General features: G+C 42.1%; 1 protein-coding gene across 3 annotated transcripts; it reads left to right on the top strand.

Annotated features, from left to right (window-relative positions):
* The first annotated feature begins 1,619 nt into the window (after positions 1 to 1,619).
* sgip1b (SH3GL interacting endocytic adaptor 1b) lies at positions 1,620 to 18,323 on the top strand. Of its 3 annotated transcripts, none has more exons than XM_040022338.1 (23): positions 1,620 to 2,067; positions 6,297 to 6,360; positions 6,711 to 6,756; positions 7,235 to 7,291; positions 7,625 to 7,682; positions 8,191 to 8,366; positions 8,535 to 8,546; positions 9,089 to 9,100; positions 9,873 to 9,897; positions 10,284 to 10,347; positions 10,483 to 10,553; positions 10,645 to 10,719; positions 10,808 to 10,876; positions 10,959 to 11,705; positions 12,354 to 12,475; positions 12,593 to 12,743; positions 13,238 to 13,349; positions 13,578 to 13,733; positions 13,861 to 13,993; positions 14,086 to 14,288; positions 14,594 to 14,658; positions 14,791 to 14,949; positions 15,061 to 18,323. In XM_040022338.1, exons 1-23 carry the CDS (start codon positions 2,058 to 2,060, stop codon positions 15,081 to 15,083), a joined length of 2,610 nt encoding a protein of 869 aa, XP_039878272.1. In that variant the 5' UTR covers positions 1,620 to 2,057; the 3' UTR covers positions 15,084 to 18,323. The 3 variants fall into 3 exon arrangements, with proteins under 3 accessions (XP_039878272.1, XP_039878271.1, XP_039878273.1); XM_040022337.1 differs by having other exon boundaries at positions 1,621 to 2,067; positions 14,785 to 14,949; XM_040022339.1 differs by lacking the exons at positions 7,235 to 7,291; positions 7,625 to 7,682 and having other exon boundaries at positions 1,621 to 2,067; positions 8,184 to 8,366; positions 14,785 to 14,949.
* The last annotated feature ends 398 nt before the right edge of the window (positions 18,324 to 18,721 follow it).

Here is an 18,721-nt window from a genome sequence, read left to right as displayed (position 1 = left end):
CTAAAGCAATTGGTCTAACACGCGCACACAGTCATAGTTTGTCCTTTGTCCTTCCCGCTCTTGCTTTCTTCCAGGCTAACATTTGGGGTCCCTCCTCCCAGTGAGCACGTCTTATGATTATAGCTGACAGGGTGTACTCTGCGGTGGTAGATTTTCTGCTGTTCTCAAGTGGGACACATTTTTAGCAATAGAAATAGTCTTGCAGCTTTGTGAAGTCAGTATATTGCTCTTGTTTTCTTTCCAGAGAACTAGCAAAAAAACCTCTGAACCAAAAAAACTCCCAAAAAGTGTGTCTTCAGCATTTTCCCCCCACAAATCAAAACCTATGTGACTGAAATTGAACAAATGATCTCCTCTTGTCATCCTCTCGCTGTTAGATCTGATTGCAGCCCTCCACAGCATCAAAGGCATTATTCCAATCCACCTGCTAAAGCTTAAGTGGCTCACTGGTTCTGATTTGGACTTGTATTACTGATATTTTCCAGTCAGATTCCACTGGGATTTCTTGTTCAGCTTCTTTTTCCTGAAGGGCTACCCTTTGGATGACTCTTTCCATTACTGTGTTCTTCCCAATCAATTCAATACAAGCCACTAAACGTGTTTAGTGGTAAATTAATATTTGTAGTAGCTGATAGTCTGATACTTCCTAACTTCCTAATGAATGGAAGTTATTAGCATCTAGACAGACAAAATAAAAATAAAGCAATAAACAAATGCAGGTTTTATGGATTGCTTCTTGTTTTCCTACACAGTACGGGAGAAAAGGCTGAATGTAAAAGCGTTTCTGTTTTCAAAGAAGAAACACACAAATACAGTCATGAAAAGCCATAAGGGATAAATGTAGGGTTGTACCACATTATTTATGCACATGCTCAAATATTGATGTCTAAAAACAGCAACAGCCCCACCTGAAGAATGAATTAAATATATTTTTGTATTAACAGAACACTCTATATGAGGAAAGTTTCAAGGTTAGGTTTCATGATCAGCCACCAGCACAGTGAAGTGACCCAGTATAGGCACTGGTCCACTTTTAGCTGTAGAATATTTGCATGAAAAAGGACAACATAGAGCTTTAAACTCAGAGTCCTGTGTTTGAACCCACCGGCCTGTGGGGGGATCCTTCTGTTTGGAGTTCTACCTGTACCTCTGTGGGTACTCCAGCTTCCTTCCACAGTCCAAAGACATGTATGTTAGGTTAACTGGTAATAACTGGTGATTCTGAACTGGCCTTAGGTGTGACTGTAAGCATGAAAGGTTGCCTGTCTCCCTGTGTTGATGGCGAGGTGTTTCCCGCCTCTCGCCCCAGCATGTCTGCAAAGAAAACGGATGGGTGACCTTTTTGCAGTTCAGAAAATTTTAATGAATTTAATCATCATAAATCATAAAAATAAATAAATAAATACAACAGATTTATTTTCAAAGCAAAAGCAATATTTGGATTAATTCAAAATGAAAGAAAATGGTGTATTTTATTTTATAGGACCTTGCATAGTATGTAGTGTGCCTGCTCAAGGCAAGCCAAGAGGTGCTTAGGCATCAGGGGACAGCAGCCATGTGACCGTGGTTTCAGGGATTGGTTTAGTGCAGATGTGACATCAGCAAGCCTCCCACTCCCTCCCTCCGCCCCTCTCTCCCCTGGTCTTTCTCTGCCTCTCTCTGCCCCTCTATCTCTCTGTAGCGCTCTGTTTTTTTTCCCTCTGCCTTTCCTCAGCATCCCCCCTCTCAGCGATGGCGTGTGTCAGTGCCGCTCGGCCGTCTGTGGCCTAACGCACACAGAGAGGACCCCTATTCCTCTCCCGATTTGCACGCATTCCTCGGGTGTCTCTTCTCCCCGTGTCCTTCACCGCTCCTGCTGCCTTGCAGCTCCCACCCCGCCTCCCCGTGCGGGTGTCTGGGAGTCGGGCCCTCGGGGGTGGAGGAAATCAACATCGTGCTTCGCTGGGGAGCTGTGCAGAATTAGCTATGCCCTGCCCAGGCATCTTTTGACCGGTCGGATTCCTCCATTTCTGCCCGCCTGCAATCCAGAGGGCAGCGTAGGATGAAAATCTGCAATCATGATGCAAGGTAAGTGATGTGTGCACTCCTTTTATTTTCCACGTCCTGTTTCTCAGCGTCCTCCTCCTGCCCTCTTGTGTCCTGCTGGGCCATTAAAAAAAGTGAATGCAGTGATGTGATCTGTCATGCCGTGCGGACCTCTGGTACGACTGAGCTGTATGCATGACCAGTGTGACAATGTGGCTATTGTGAGTACTTGTGCGTATGCGTGTGTGTAAGATTTATAGAAAGGTAGCTGTAATGCCTGAGAAGATGTTTGTGGTGTAGAAAGGGGGAGCTGCCATTCACAGTGGTAAAGTGTGTACAGAGTAATGTCCTTTTGGGTTTGTGTTTGTTTTTGCGTGTGCCTGTGTGTGTATGTGTGTGTGCATGCTAATCTTGCAGTTATGTCATATAAATGTGTATGTAAGGAGACATGTGACCACTCCAAGTAGCTGTACTCATTCATTACTACTAGCTGTTGCTATCAGGTGATCCTTCAGCCTCAGAGCATTTAGTGCATGTCTCATATAAACTGAAGTAAAGGATGCTGTCCTACAGTTAGGTGAAGTACATTATAAACCATCCTGCTCTGCATGAGAGATGCTGGGTCTTTATCATCCATTTGTGCCTACGTGGTAATGGAAGGTGGCTATTATTAGCAGAGGGCCTGCAGTCAACCTAACATGATATTGTACTCGGTTCACAAGCTGGAGGAAACTCACACAGATGTCACAAGCTCACCGTAGCCTTTGTTAGCTACATGTGTACACAGTGTTAGCATGTAGTTAGTGACATTTAGTGAGGTCTGGACTAAAATATAGGTGTGGTAATATGCTTCTTGGGCTTAAGATAAAATGTGCAGGTCCTCTCTATAAATCAGAATCATTAATTGCAGTAGTGTGGGCAGTAATCTTGGCCAGGTGGCCTATTTGTACTAGAAGTTTATGCTTTAAAGACCACATTGCTAGTTTTACAAGTTTCAGACACTTAAAAAAATGTAATTCCTGCTGATCATTTTCCATGACATACCATAAGGTATCAAATTGATCTTTTCTTCCAGGCAGGAGTAAATGTCAGGAGTGTATAAAAAATCAACTTGCAGAAACTTGAAACCTACTTGAGATAGGGCTGGAAGCGCGTAAAAAGAAGAAAACCAAGGGAGTGGGTGGAAAGGATGGACGTCGTGGAAAGGGCAGAATTTATTGTCTGCTAACATAAAGTTAAGCTACTGTAAGAAACTGTAAATATCTAAAATACTGAACAAAAGTCAGAGGATAAGATGTGAAGAGAAAGCAGAGAAAACCTGTTCAAACCGCTCATCGGAGCAGAACTGTTCTTTTTCCTTCTTTATTTGAAACCTCCTCTGTGTCACTGGTAACAGCGGCATGCTAGTTGAGCTACACGCAACTGACAACCAAGATAGCTGACTAGCTGTTTGTTTTAGGGATTTACACAAATTATGGATGCCATTCTTCTGTTTATCGAGGTTTGCGTTTCTACAAACTGTGTCATAGTCTGAAAGAACTTGACAGTGAATCCAAGGCATCGTTCTTGACAATACTTTGTCTAAAAACATTAGTCAGTTTCCACTGTGAACATTTCTCCTACAGCTTTAGTCTTATCTTCTTTCCTAGATGCAGTTTCCTTTGTTGTAAATAGCTGTGTGTAGATGTCAGTGTGTAGCTTTCTTCTTGAGCTTCCAGCTGCATCATCTGCTAATTAACTGTGTAAAATGTAGAACAACAGTATATAGTAGAGAAGAGACTACAAGCTGCAGAACAGACGCTGCAAGGATACCTGAGGTTAAATTTGGTCATATTAAGAAAATGATATAGCTGTAAAAAGGCTGAAAGTCTTGTAGCACATTACCAATAAATGCAAATCCATTTGTATTTCACGTGCAGAGTAAAAAAACCCCAAAATAACTTGAATTTTAATCCTCGATTTTGAAAGTGGAATAATGGCACTATAGGGAAGTTACATAGTTAAATTATCAGCAGTAATGTGAAGAACATGTTATTTGTGAGTAAGTAGGGTGACGTGTGAATCCATCACTTTGGTCCTTGGAAATGTTTTGCAGAATTGTGTCTAAAGATTGTGTGTCTGTGAGTTGGCATGAAGGAGACCCTAACTCAACTATATTTACAGCTAGTATCATTAATTAGTATGATGCCTCTGTTTAATGAGGTTCTCCTCAGGCAAACTCTGTAAATGGGTTACAAAAACAACACAGTCCTGCTGTGACGCACAGTGTGATCTGCATCGCTTTGCAGTCAGTCTGACCAGACCTCTTGTACTCGCTCAGTGTGTCATACGTAGTCGTTCAACAGGTTTGTTACTCATCAGTGTTGGGACTGATCTTTACCAACAATGTCACATGCAGGTTAGGACTGGAGAGAAGAATCGTGGTACAGACCTGTGATTGACTAACAAAGAGACAGGATGCAGGAATAATATTTGCCAGTCGAGCCACTAATACGTCACATCACAGACCCTGTCAGAAGAACGTGAATGCTACTGATTAACATTTATATTTGTTAGGATTTAAGTATGAGTGAAGGTAATCACCACATCAGTGACTCGGTATTAATTTAATTTTGAAATGAGTTTCTCCTGTTTTGTGTTTATCTTAACGACACAATATCTGTGACATGAATTAAAAAAGTAAGGCACAAAAAACAAATTAAAAGCGGTAAGTCTGTTTAGAAAATGTGATCCAGTTTAAAGCACAGCATGCAGATTACACAAAGGGATGATGAGCAGAGCAACACACAAACGGTATCAGCTGCTTCTGAGTGGCACAAAATGTTCATCCTGCCAACTGTTCATCACACGTGTCCCTGTCGCTCTGGATTTGACTATCAACTGCGCTCACTTCTTCTAAAACACAGTTATGCAAACCTGTCGGTTGCTTATTGGGGGGGGGGGAAGAAAATGCGTGCACACGCACTCAAACTCACACTCAAACACACACTTTTTTTTTTTTTTTTAAAGAAAACTGCTCTTTGTCAGAATTTGTGTAAGGTGTCTTTCAAAGATTTTTAAGTGGAGTGCATTTAACTTTACACTTATTCAGACTTTTTATTTAAGTGAAAAGTTACATGTTATAGTGTAATAGTACGCAAGTCAAAATACATTAAAATACCTAAAGTCACTCATCTTGGTTAACTGCACTTTCTGGAATATAAGTACATTGAATTATTGAGCCAGAATAAGTGATTCATTACTGTGACTATCACAGTAAGCGCTCTAGACCAGTGATGTTGGACTGGAGCACTTTTGACCCATTAATTCACTCATTAAACAAAAGAGTACTTTATCTTTAATTATACCAGCAAACAGCCTTCATAGATAACACCCAGAGAATTTTTGTTTAGCATGTTAGCTAATTCTCTCCGCTTTGTATTGCTAATTAGAGAATGTTAGCATGCTAACATTTTATGCTTTAATTTGCTAACATGTTAATAGATGTGATGAACTCCAAACATCAGAATGCTAACACTGTAAATGCACGTTAAGCTAAAGTTATTATTAGTCGGGCCTAGGTAGCCTCACGGACCTGTTAGCATGCTAGCATGGCTATAGACTTGATGTAATTTTTAAATCAATACACTCCTGCAGCATGGAGCATCATTAAACAACCTCCAGTTATTTTTATTGTCAGTTGATAATAAGTGCTCCAAATTACATTTGCATACAGCATGTTCTGTGTCCTAATCATTTCAAAAACCTTTGAAAAATCACCATAAGGTGAAACAGAAAAAACGTTTTTCTTTGTGTTTATCGTTCTGATTGCATCGCTGCATGTTGCCAGCCGACAGTGCTGCAGGACTTTTGGCATTCAGTTTGGCTGATGGGACGCTGTACTAGATCCCTGGCTGCTCTGCTCTGAATCGTGCTAATGAAGTGAACACATTGATCAACGGTTGTTCATTTTTTCTTAACAGCCTACATAGTCAGGAAGGGGACACTGCTTCGTTTTATGTGGAGGCTGTCTCCAGATTGCCTGGGGTTTGTTCCAAATCAATACGTTAATTTTTATCTCCGTATTGGGGTTACTGTAACTTCTCTGTATCCACTAGCCCGTACTCATCCCCAGGCTCTTATACACCCAGCCCATTACTCTTCTTTGTTATTTGCTTTCAAGTGCATTTTAATGTCTAGATAGTTAATTTTATATTTGGCTATAACAACTTCAAATGAGTTCTTAATGATAATGTTCACACGCTCCTTTCCTGTGTGTGTTTCTATGCTAGGACTGAAAAACCGAACCAGGAAAGCCCTGGGCTTACGAAAGAAAGACAAGGACAAAGAAACAACGTGAGTTTCCTCAGACACTCACTGGTAACAGGAGAAAATCCCTAAAACACTTTGAGAACTCATTGGTTTGAGAAAGTGAATGCATAGAGATGTAAAACAACCCAAACTACTGCTATGACACTAATAAAGTTCTTGTTGGATTTATAAAATTATAGGAAATTTTGTGCTATAGGTCTATGCGGTACCTGCAAAAGATACCAAAAATAATCTGAGTACCACAACATGGGTATTTTACAATAAATAATTTAAAACAAGACCTGGACCCACTTTTTTAAAACCACATACAAATGAAGAAAAATCTACTGGTATACTGGTACCAAATTTTTCCATCTGCTTGTTTTGTCAAACAGGAGCTCACCTGACAAAGAAGGAAGTGGAAGTGGAAAGAAAGGAAGCGTACGTACATACACAATGAAAGTGTTTCCTTTAATTTAGCTGGGGTTTTTTGGCCCTCTAAGTGTTTGTGACTGTTTAACAGAGGAAACTATACCTAGGAGATTATAACAGCACAACAGGAAACTACAGCACCGTGACTTTAACAAGATTTAAACGGATTAGTTGGAGGTCTCTTTCTGTTAAAAGGTAGTTTTTCTGCACCGCTGTTTCCAAGTGCTGCTTTTAGGGGATAAAAATTTCATTTGGGTTCTTTCTTTACCTGGACATATAAACACTTTGGGAAGACTGTTAACTGGTGCTATGAATAAAATTACATTTAACTGAACTGGGCCTGCAGCAATAATTTATTCTGATTATGGTACATTAAAAAAAATCTAAAAGTATATTAAAAAAATATAATTTTTGATATTAAAAGAATTTTAGTTTAACGTCATAAGCTTTTATCGTTTTGCCTTCTTTATGATCTCCGTTTTGATAGAAAAAGGCCAACGGGGCTCCCAATGGTTTCTATGGGGAGATTGATTGGGACAGATATGTAAGTATCCACAGCCTACACCTGCACATTTTCTCTCTTTGTCTCTCTTTTTGCATGGACTCTGCAGCTCTGGCATTGGAAATACTTGCAGTGCTGTGCTGTGCAATCAGTGTCATGTGACGCTAGGTTTAAAATTACAGAGTAAAGGGTACAAATGTGTGTGAGTTATGGCGGTGCATAATCTGTGAGTCAGCAGGAGCTTCATCTACCAAGTGGAACGTCTCCAGCAAGACATCTGTGAAATCTAATCTGCATTTCTATGCGCTGCTGAAGAGTTTGAGAGTGGCTAGAAACGACCGTCACCATTTCCCTCTCGCTGTCTCTCTTTTGCAGGCCTCTCCTGATGTAGATGAGGAGGGCTTCAGCCTCCGGCCTGGTGACGAGGGTGATGATATCCTTTTAGTCGGAAGGAGAAGTAGCACTCTTAGGAGTCTTTGCCAGCAAAAACTATTGATCTGTTTGGCTTTGTGACTCATTGGTTGAGTGCTTCTCAGCATTAAATAGGCCAAATCCCTGCGTATGTGCACCCCTGCTGCAAGGCAGCCGGACACAGCCACATTAGGTCGAACCGGCTTTACAATTGTCGCTAAACCACAGTTCTCATTAACCACTGACGCTCAGTTCTGCTCCCACAGGTGTCAGCAGTGGGAGTATATGTTTGAACTGGATTCATAGATAGTTGACACTGTGGAGACCTTCCCTGAGCAGGAAGATTTAGTGGAGGTGGAGAAGGAGTGTCAGTTACAGCAGTTGTAATACTGGTAACTGGGACACAGAATGGATATCTCACTCCTGTCCTGCACTGTTGTCCTTGCTTTAAATGCTACAGAAGGTTGAACTATCTGCATTTTTGTACAGCATGTTGTACTTCCTCCTCTTTGCCCTTTACAAGTGTTCACCAGCCTCCAAAGAAAAGCACTTTTTCTCGTCCAGCGACTCAGAGGATGACGAGGACAGCAAAAAAAAGTTCAAAATTAAGATCAAGCCGCTGGTGTCAGACAGTGCCAAGTGTGTGCTTCCATCCATGGACGAGCTAAAAGCGTCAGTGGGAGGCCTGGCGCTGTCCCCGTCTCTGGTGAGTGCTGCTGATCTGCAGTCCTGTTCTGCTGCACAGTTGTGAAGAGCACAATAGTCACGCTCAATGCAGTTCATATACTTTACCAGCTGCTAATTTCTCTCAAATCTGTTTGACTCTCTGCCTGCGCTTGTCTTTTCTTCTCACTTATTTGCTGCCCTCTTGTAGAGGAGAAGTCCGGTAAGCCTGTCACACATTTTCACATCTGTATCAGCACCCTGACAGATGGCATGAGATGTGGTGAAAACACTTGATAACGTGTTCCCTCCTGTCGTAGTGATCTCGTAGACTGTCTTCGCTGGCTTTCGTTTGGATGCACTTTCTTTCCCAACCTCACTGCCTCACAAAAATCACAACTTTCCTTTTCTTCTTGCTTCTGTTCCTTCAGTTTTTTCCTGCTCAGCGACAGCTTTACTTAAACCTTTGTGGCAAAGCGTGTGCGTTACATAATGCAAAGCAAACCTAACACACATACAGTTCCAAACCCGTTGATATTAGAGACCCTGCTGTCTTCGGTGTGAGGCTGTGTGCGTGCTGATTGTAGGTGATGCTCGTATTGTCCGCATAATCTCCAGGGAGTTACGGCTCATGCTGCATTATTGAGGCTTTGCGGTTAAAGTAAAGAGATGCGGTGTGTGTAGTTGTAGTTAGTGTCCATTTGACTGATTTGTCACTCACTCTCTGACCCAGGTCTGTTCTCTCTTCCTTTTTGCTGGTCTCAGAGACGCAGTCCGGTAAGTTTTCCCTCTGCTGGCTGTTTTACCACTGATAGCCCCAAATGCAGCTTTCTGATCTCCGCTGCCTTACTCTGTACAATGCAGAAAATAAAGAGAAACATTTTTACCTCAGGCTGTAGTGCTGTTCATCCGTTGTTTAGTTAGCGAGTTGCCTTGTCCACCAGAGATACCGACGGGAGAAATTTCCGCCTTCTCTTGAATACGTGACACTTGACTTTTGCCTCTCAAAGCTCCAAAAAATGTACCACAGCTCTGCAGAAGGGGTACGCCATTAATGTTTACACCTTGTCATGCTGTCATGTCAGCATGAGCCTCCCATCACGGGTAGATGCACACTTCCTTCTGCTGACTGACACAGTTAGCATGTGTGCTTCATTCACGAAAAGACTCACAAGAAAGTATGTATATTTTTCTGATGATCATTTCTGGAAGGAGGCATTTCTGCTTTTCAGATGCTTTTTATTTTTCGAATGGAGTTGGTAGTTGGTGATTTGGCAGCACTAGACAAAGCACAGACTTCTCAAGCTGATGTCTCCAATTCTGTTCAAGTCACACCAAAACTATCAAGACTGATGAAGAGCACTTAAGCCAGAGGAGTAATACACAAATTAGATTTCCTATAATCGTACTGTGTTTTGATATAATAAGAAAGAAGAACATCTTAAAGGACTGAAGATGATGTGTATTTGTATACGGTGTATAATATGATCTGTAGCCTTACTTTTTCTTTTGTTTGGATTTCTTTTTTTTTTCTTTTCTTTTTTTGCAGGGGCAGATAAAAAGGAACTTGTCCTGTAAGTACACATCTCTAAAAATCGCTTTTCAAAATTCCTCCCGTATTCCTGTACTTGTTCTCATAACCACATTGCTACTGCACGCATATTAAAGAGGATATATTATGCTCGTACCCAGCTATTTGAGGAGCTTTGCATGACTCAGGGTTCAAAATAATCATTATTTAACTTATTCTAAGCCTCTGTGTAGTCATTTTTTAAATTCTATGTCTGAAACAAGCCTTTTAAGCATCTCTTCCTTTAAACCAACTTTCTTCTGATTGGCTGCCACTTGTGAACAAAAGGTTTAAACAGTTGGTGGATGGGGACTTCTCCACTCCTAACCAGAACAACATAACAGTAGTCTCAGCAGAGCAGGAGCTGAGCATTTGTTATTTTTCTTATAGGTGAGGAGATCGCTAGACCCAGACGCTCAACCCCGATACCGAGTCCTGCCCCAGAGACGCAAAGGTCTGTCATCCTTTTAGCAATGTTGGCAAATTAAACGCTTCTTTCATTAAGATGGTATGCTATTGCTCTGCTTCAGATGTCCCTTGAGCAGCTATGTGTGCTATTTTTTTACTTGTTGCATGTGTTTTTTTGCAGTGACAGGCTGTCACAGAACACTCCTGCCTTCTTTGAGCTGCCTTTAGAGAGAAAATATGCCAGATATGACGGTCAGTCCTCCATTGATTCGATATAACTTTACCCAAATAAATAAACTCCCTTTACAAAGGTGACACTGTTCCCCCCTTTATCCAATGACAGTGGTACCTTCGGACGCGTGGGGAGATTCTAGACCCCGATCAGAATCACAGCTGAGCAGAAGTTTTCCAACAGGGGGTGAGCAAACATGAGTGAACTTTATCTCTGTTGTAATTTGTGTTTCTAAAGAAGTTGTGCTGACCTTGAATTGTTGCACCTGTCGCAGCTCCGCCTCCACTCCCTCCAAAAAACATTCCATCGAGAAGTCACTACGGCTATCCTTCAGAATCTGCTGGTAAATTTATTTTCAAACATCAGTCAAGAATATAGTTAGATCAGTCAGCTGTGATCTCACTTCTCCAATATACTCTTTGCAGCCGATCTACCCAATGGGAGGGCGGCTCGCAGTTCGGCACCAATCTACCTGAATGTCCTCTCCCCAGCCTCTTACCGAGGCTCACCTGCCCCCGACCTAGACGACGTCTTTGGACCCACGAGTGAGGACACCATGTCTCCCAGATGGGTTACTTTCACTGATGATAGGCCCCCACCACCCGATGAACCGGCTCCACCTCCGCCACCGGACTCTCCTCCGCCAGACACACCTTCATCCACCCCTTCCACCCCCTGCCTCTCGCCTGGACCACCTCCAAACGAACCTCCACCTTCACCTCCGCCGTTTTCCCCTGGGTCTCCTCCTCGTTTCACTCCGCCAGACTCGCCTCCCTCCATCCTACTCGGACCTCCTCCGCCAGATGAACCAGCCCCTCCTCTGCCCCCAGAATTCTCCCCCTCTAATTCCCCTCCTGGGTGCCCTGAAGAGGATGCTATTGATGAGGAGATGCTGCAGTTTGCAGAGTACTCTTCCTCCCCTGCCCCCATCAGCCCTGTGCCTCCTCTGCCAGCGGAGCGTAGATCCCCTCGTGCTGGAGTCACGTCTCCGCTGGTCCTTGGGGGTTTAGGGGGTAAGAGGACTCCAGAAGGTGTAAACCTGAGAGAAGATGTACCAGACTTTGTGGGTTCCCCCAGAGAGCTGACGCCAAGCTTCAGGGGCACGCCACCTCCTCTTCCTCCAACTACCTACAGGTCTATCATGTCTTCCCCGGGACCCTACTCAGGCAGCAGTGAGTACTCTTGTGTTGCTGCAAACACGCACAGTGGCCTCTTCGAGATTCATTTACACCAAGCACGATTAATGTTTTTTATTTAAATTCTGCAGTGTCCTTTAATTTTGTTTGCTTTGAAAAAAGTGAGAATGACGAGGCCACCAGCACAGCCACAAAAATAAAAATCACAGAGATGAGCAGGTCAAACTTTAGTGACATCTAGTGTTGTGATTCTGAAATGACAGCGTTTTGTTTGTAGTGCATAACAGGTCTTATCTTTCCAGAAATATAAGGAAATATAATGTTGATATTTTAAAGGGGGACTGCTGAAAATGCTTAAAGGGTCTTGTTTAACATATACCATCATTCAACTGGTGAATACCGAGAACAAGCATCCCACATCAGACCAGTATGAAAATTACAGGATGCTTTCTATCAGCACAGAGATCAAGCGGTAACGTCTTCCTACAGATTTTTTTTCCCCGTGAATCAGAAGAACACCTACAAAAATCTCAACAGCAATTTTATTTCATGCCAGAACCAACCAGAGTCTCGCACAACAGTTTCTCTCCAAACACAGCTGATAGAAGGGAAGTGCGGCAATAAAAATCTCCGTCACTGTGAACTGAAGGCTGTGCTAACCACAGACACTGGTATGTGCCACAGGCCCCTCATCTCCAGCTCGTCCTACCACACCTCAGTCTCGAGGCAGCCCAGTCCCTCCGCCTCCTCCTCCTCGTCCGTCCTCCCGACCAAAGCTGCCCCCGGGGAAACCAATCACAGACCTGGTATGTGGGAAAAGCCCTTTCTTTTCTTTTACCCTCTCTCTCTCCCCCTCATTTATCTTTTGTTCCTGAGACTGTGTTTTTTCATTCTGAACAAAATAACTTGTGTTACATCTCCAGACCCGGCCATTCAGTCCGCCAGTTTCAAGCAGCCCCCCGCCTTTTGCCCCCCTGGCCCGGGCAGAGAGCTCTTCATCAATCTCCTCCATTACCTCACAGAGTGCAGCGTCCACCCCAACTTTAGGAAGGGACCTCAACTTGTCCACCACAGGTATGCTACCAGCAAGATGGCTGTCATGCTCGTCTCTGCGGCTTAGCTGCGCATCTCAGTCCACATGTTGTCTGTCACTCATCGTGTCCTTGCCTCACAGTCTTGTCCCTCTCCATGATTCTCTCTTCCTGATGTCTCTGCTCACTCAGAGGCCTCGCAGCCTCTGGTATGGTTTGACCACGGCAGGTTTTATTTAGCTTTTGAAGGTGAGTTGAGCTATAGTGCTGCTGTAGTGACACCAGTGCATGCACTGTACGCACCTGCCCTGTTTCTTTACTGGCTGTGTCCACAAGAGTGCTGCCACCCATCCCCATCTCCTGCTCACTTACTTAGAATCCAGATCCATGATCGAGGCTTTGGTTTTGCTTTAATTGTTTTTGAACTATTCTGTCCTCTGTGTGTGAAACCCACTTTCAGGCAAGTAAGATATAACCCAACTACGGTTTTATAAGGAGATGTTATAGCAGTGTCACTTGTGTTTATGTGTGTTTTAGGGTGCTCCAGAGGTCCCAGTCCACTCACCATGGGACCCCAAGACACTCTGCCAGTGGCAGCTGCCTTCACAGAAACCATCAATGCCTACTTTAAAGGCGCTGACCCCAGCAAGTAGGCTTACATTAAAAATGCACTGACATCATGTCAGCATGGATTTATGCTAAAACTGAAACACTGCACTGCTAATAATTGCAGACAGGGGAATGTTTCTAAGGCAGACTGGGCTAGGTTGTTTTAAGCCTAATTAGGTGTACACAGTTTTTGTATTCAGGGTTTTTATACTGAGAGGGATCTGTGAGCTTTATATTTTGTTTAGTTTGAGTCCTCTCTCTGCCTCAGATGTGTTGTGAAGATCACAGGGGAGATGGTGCTGTCCTTCCCCGCTGGCATAACCAGGCACTTTGCAAGCCACCCAGCTCAACCTATCCTCACTTTTAGCATCAGCAACTACAACCGACTGGAGCAGGTCCTCCCTAATCCACAGCTGCTGTGCTGGTAAGATGAAGATTACAGACAAACATATACTGGAGCGGACAGTTGCCCATTTTTACAGTCCAAACAAAAGAGATTCATAGTGTTACTTCATGCTGGCTGAATCAAAGATGTTCCTCTCATCCCTTAGTGATTCCACTACAGACAGTGTAGACAGAAAGGAGTTCTGGGTAAATATGCCAAACTTGATTAGCCATCTAAAGAAAGTGGCTGAACAGAAGCCTCAGGCGACATACTACAATGTGGATATGATCAAGTATCAGGTATATAATATCCGTTAATATTCACGGATGTGTTTTTATATTTTTTCTATCTATCCAGTTATCTCACTGTCTTCTTTGTCTTTGCTATTTAGGTCTCAGCAGACGGGATCCAGTCCACTCCTTTGAACCTGGCAGTGAGCTGGCGTGGCGATGGCACCAACATAGACCTTAGAATAGACTACAAATACAACACGGAGGCTCTGGCTGCCCCGGTGCCGCTTCACGACATCAACTTCCTGGTTCCTGTTGATGGAGGCATTGCCAAACTACAGGCCATGATCCCACCTGCCACCTGGTGAGGATTCCTGATGACAAGGACTCTTAGTATGTGGTCGTATTGAGAGGCTAAGGCCGAGCTAGTATTGTAAACTGAGCAAACTGACGTGTATGTTAGTGCATCAACCGTCTACCTTTTACCATCTATTTGTAGAAACTAGGTTATATTATTTTCATACTCTGTATTTATATAAGTGTGTATAAATATTGGCACAGTTGCCTGTGTATTATTGATATGCACTGCATTCATAGTATTATTATATCTGCTCTTTAGAGTACATGTGAGAGAATAACATGTAACATGGAATTTCTTTCCTCATATAGGAATCCAGAGCAGCAGACAATACAGTGGAAAATCCCAAGCCTGTCTCACAGGTCTGAGAATGGAGGCAAGTATTCATTTTTGCCATGTTCATAATATTTAACATTTTTAATTTCTACTTCTTCTTCTTCTTCTTTGGATTTTAAAAGTAAAATCTTTTGGTCCCGTTACGCAAATATCACATGTCTGGCAGGAGTAGGGGCTCTCCTGGGCCGGTTCCAGATGATCGAGGGTCCCTGTAAACCCTCCCAGCTGACAGTCCAGTTCACAAGCGAAGGAAGCACTCTGTCAGGCTGTGACATCCAGCTGGTCGGGACTGGCTACCGGCTATCATTGGTCAAGAAGAGATTTGCTGCAGGTCAGTTTAAGCATCAGAAACAGTGGCTGACTGTCTTCAGTCTGTGGTTTGTTAATATAAATGCACACGGACACTTCCCAACTATCTGACATGTCTTATTTTGTTTCACAGGGAAATATTTGGCAGATAATTAGCGGACCTGTTTGCGAACAGAACCAAGAAAATCAATGGCTTTTGACTGTGAAGACTATGGATCATCCCATGTTTAGTGCATTTGAAAATTTATCTTTAGGAGCCATTAGATTTAATGGCTGGAGTTCATTAGAGTAACAGATAACAACACAGAGGTGAAATGTGACATTCTCGGTCAACTGACTGCTGCTGAGTTTATGCAAGTAAATACAAGTCATTAGTTTTGTGCACTTGGAACACTTATGAGCTTATATAGAGTAACGTTTAGGGAAACCCCAAGTCTATGTTCTTGTTAACTTAAAAATAATTGTGGATTTCATACAGTGATCCAGCTTTATTTGTTCTATTTTCCTCTTGTTTCACGGGTTATCACTTCGAATGCACTCTTAAAGATGATGTGAATAATTTGTATGACAAAACAATCTTAAACGAGGTGGAAAAGATGGAAAACGTTTTAACATAGGTTTGCTTTGCAGATGTATTCCAACTAGTTATAGTCACATGGTACTGTCTGATTTGCACTGCCACCTTTAAATCAGATGTTTTTTGTTTATTTTCAACATGTGTGACTGTCGTGATTGTTGTCCAAGCAGAATGTATTCCTCTGTGTGGACAGCTTTGACACCGTCATATCCCTTTTATCTGTCTTATGATTAAAGGTGACAGTTTAAAATGACCTGCAGCACTGGAAGAACATCAGCACTATGAATCCTAAGGTGCTCTTGACATGGAAGTATGTTTGCGCCTCAGTCCTGGGAACTTTAGGGAACAATTTGATCATGGGTCATGATCATTTCCTTCTAGCACATAAATTCGATTTTGTAGGGAAACTTGTCACAATAATAATTAGAGCAAATAAAACTGTTTGCTCTATGATTTGTATGCTTGATCCATTTAATCATCATAAGCCCACGATAACCAAGATCCAAACTTAATGCTATTTTGCTTCCTTAGACTGAATGAACCATTTTGACTTGGTTAGCAAAGTTACATTTTGATTTATAGTCGTCGTGAGTGTTTTGGATTATTGGAGCTATATTTGTGGCCATATTTGGATGACAGGGTTGCGGGCTAAGTTTGCTGTAGGTTCACTCACGTAATATAGAGCAGAGACTTCTAGGACATGATGTGCAACACGGCAGGAGATTTGGCAGATGGCTCCGAGAATGATCAAAAAGACACCCACATGCACGACGGGTCCAGTTCCTATTAACTGAGGTGGTGCCTTGCAGAAAACGAGTGGCATAGTTAGTCCACTGAGGACACCACTGTCAATGGAAATGAAAAGTTTTTTTACTAAATTGTAAATGTTAAAGGTGGAAATCACCAGACGGTTGGGTGAAAGTCACATATCTGTTGATGTCTTCACAGACAAATTCACATTTGAGCCGATGTGAGTTTACTAACTAACGTTATCTCAGGATGATGGTGGTTGAGCTGAGCACTTTTGTTCGTAGTATTCAGAGTATTTTCATTCATTTCGTTAAATATCGATATTTGGTGTTTACGTATTGATAAAATACTGCAATAATTTGCAGTGTCGATTTTTTTCCCCACCTCCTAGTTTATGGGGATTGACTCATTTTTGGAGGCAGCCTCGAGTGGACGTTAAAGGAACTGCAGTTTTGGTCATTTCAAAGTCAAACATCAGGCCTCAGTTTGTTGAGTGCAAAAGAGTTTCTTTACAAACCACACTTGATGTGCTGGAAAGACTGTGCTCAGGGCTGAAGCGCATACATAACGCCATACTTTCACACACACAGCCTTTAAACACTACTACTGGAAGCATTTTTACCATTAACGAGTCGTGTTGGCAGAGAGTTAGAGCAGTGTGACCTGGTGCACAACAAACACATCGAATTACCACTAAAGGGCAAGTGCAATGTTGAGATACATCAAAGGTCTCACATTACAGGACACAGGTGGAGTTTGTGGTGGTGTTTTGTGGGTAGAATTGCATTATTCTGAGCTGACGCTTATGTGTGAAGCTGCTACTTTCACTGGGACAGCTTGGGTAATTTATCCAGAAATTATATTAGGAAGTCTAGAGATGCAAGAGTGCCATACACTGAGGAAAAGGACCTTTAAGTTTCCAGAGAAATCTAAAGGGACCAGGGCTATGGATTGTAGGAGTTGCCTTTGATGCTGCTTATAAACTCTGACAATAATCTTTGATGGAGGACATCACAGAGCAATGAAAAGAAGTGTCTATCAAAAAGACAGCACTATTTATTTCCCTGCTTTATTTTCTCCCTTTTCCCACCATGTCGAATAAATGTTTTATCATTTTCTAATAGCAATATTTAAAAGACTTAAGTGTAAAAAGTGTACATAAAAAGCTATGTTTCAAATATTTCTCTGAGCATATGGACGTGTCTGTGATCGTCTCTTGGTTTCTTGATGTCAGCGCTCATAATGCATTTGGTTCTGCGTAACGACACACAACACTCGCTTCATCTAACGTGGGTTTCTTGTAACAAAAAAACAAAGAGGAAAAAAAAAAGAAAAGGTGTTGATGAATAACTCCAAACAGTGGCGCATGAAATCTGCACCTGTCCATCGCCGGTCTTATCAATGCAATACCACTTTATCCATTTCAGTGAGGTCATGATGTGTGTGTTGTTGTATCAGTGTGCTTTGAGAAGAGACTCCTTTGCCTTCACTTGCGCCTCCATTCTCTATTTTGCTGGTGATGCACCTTCAGAAACTCATTGTCAATCAAATCTGGCATGCGTTCAATGACGTACCCATCCCATGCATCCGATATAGGTGTTTGACATCCTCCTGTGTTTGACTTGCACACAAAAGCACACCTTCAATTTTCTTCATGAAACAAATTGTTGCTTCATGTCACATGTGTGTGTTTCACTTTTTTACAGAGCGTTTCCATGTGTTGACTCACACTTTGGACTCGGGCGAAATTCAGTTCCTTAGAAAAAGAAACATGGCTTTTTTTTTGGTTGAGTAAGAACGACTTTTGTTTTTCTTCTGTTGAATATGCTTATATTTTTCTTTGCCTTATTTTTGAGTGTACACTAATATTCCAAAACCAGAGGTTTTCTGTAAGTTTATTTTTTCTACAACTTTTTTGGCTGTATGTATTCTTTCACTGCATTAGGATCAGAATATGCAAACATTTCATGTAAATTTCCCATCCAAAGATTTTGAGAGTAAATATATGAAAAAAAAGTCATTATAATGTAATACCTGTTTTACTTGGTAATAAAGAAGAGGAAATAAGAGTCATTTATCTCCTTCTCATTTGTTCAAAGATGTAAAAATATAACACCTACAGGCACATAACCCGTAACATTAAATGTACATCTTGGCGCTTCAGCGACACTGTAAATTATTATCTGTCATAACTTAATAGTGAGGTCAAATAGGCTGAAAACCATCATCATCAGTCATCATGTTATATAAATAAACACTCCCAAGCAACTACAAAAACAGTCCTTCGTGGGATTATGGGAATTTTTTACCCCGTCATGGTCTTATTCCTGCACATGACGACAGTTTATGAAGCAGGATGAAGGATGAAAAAGAGAATGAGCTGCCTAGTTAGTTAAAAATAAACTGTATTATAAGAATATACATAGATATAGATAAAAAGCTTAATTTACTCATATCCAGTTATTTA

This window comes from Simochromis diagramma, unplaced genomic scaffold (assembly GCF_900408965.1).
Source record: "Simochromis diagramma unplaced genomic scaffold, fSimDia1.1 OVJJ01000205.1, whole genome shotgun sequence".
In the NCBI taxonomy this organism is placed as follows: Eukaryota; Metazoa; Chordata; class Actinopteri; order Cichliformes; family Cichlidae; genus Simochromis; species Simochromis diagramma.
The sequence above is the reverse complement of the archived record's forward strand: the minus strand, read 5'-3'. Positions and strand labels throughout refer to the sequence as shown.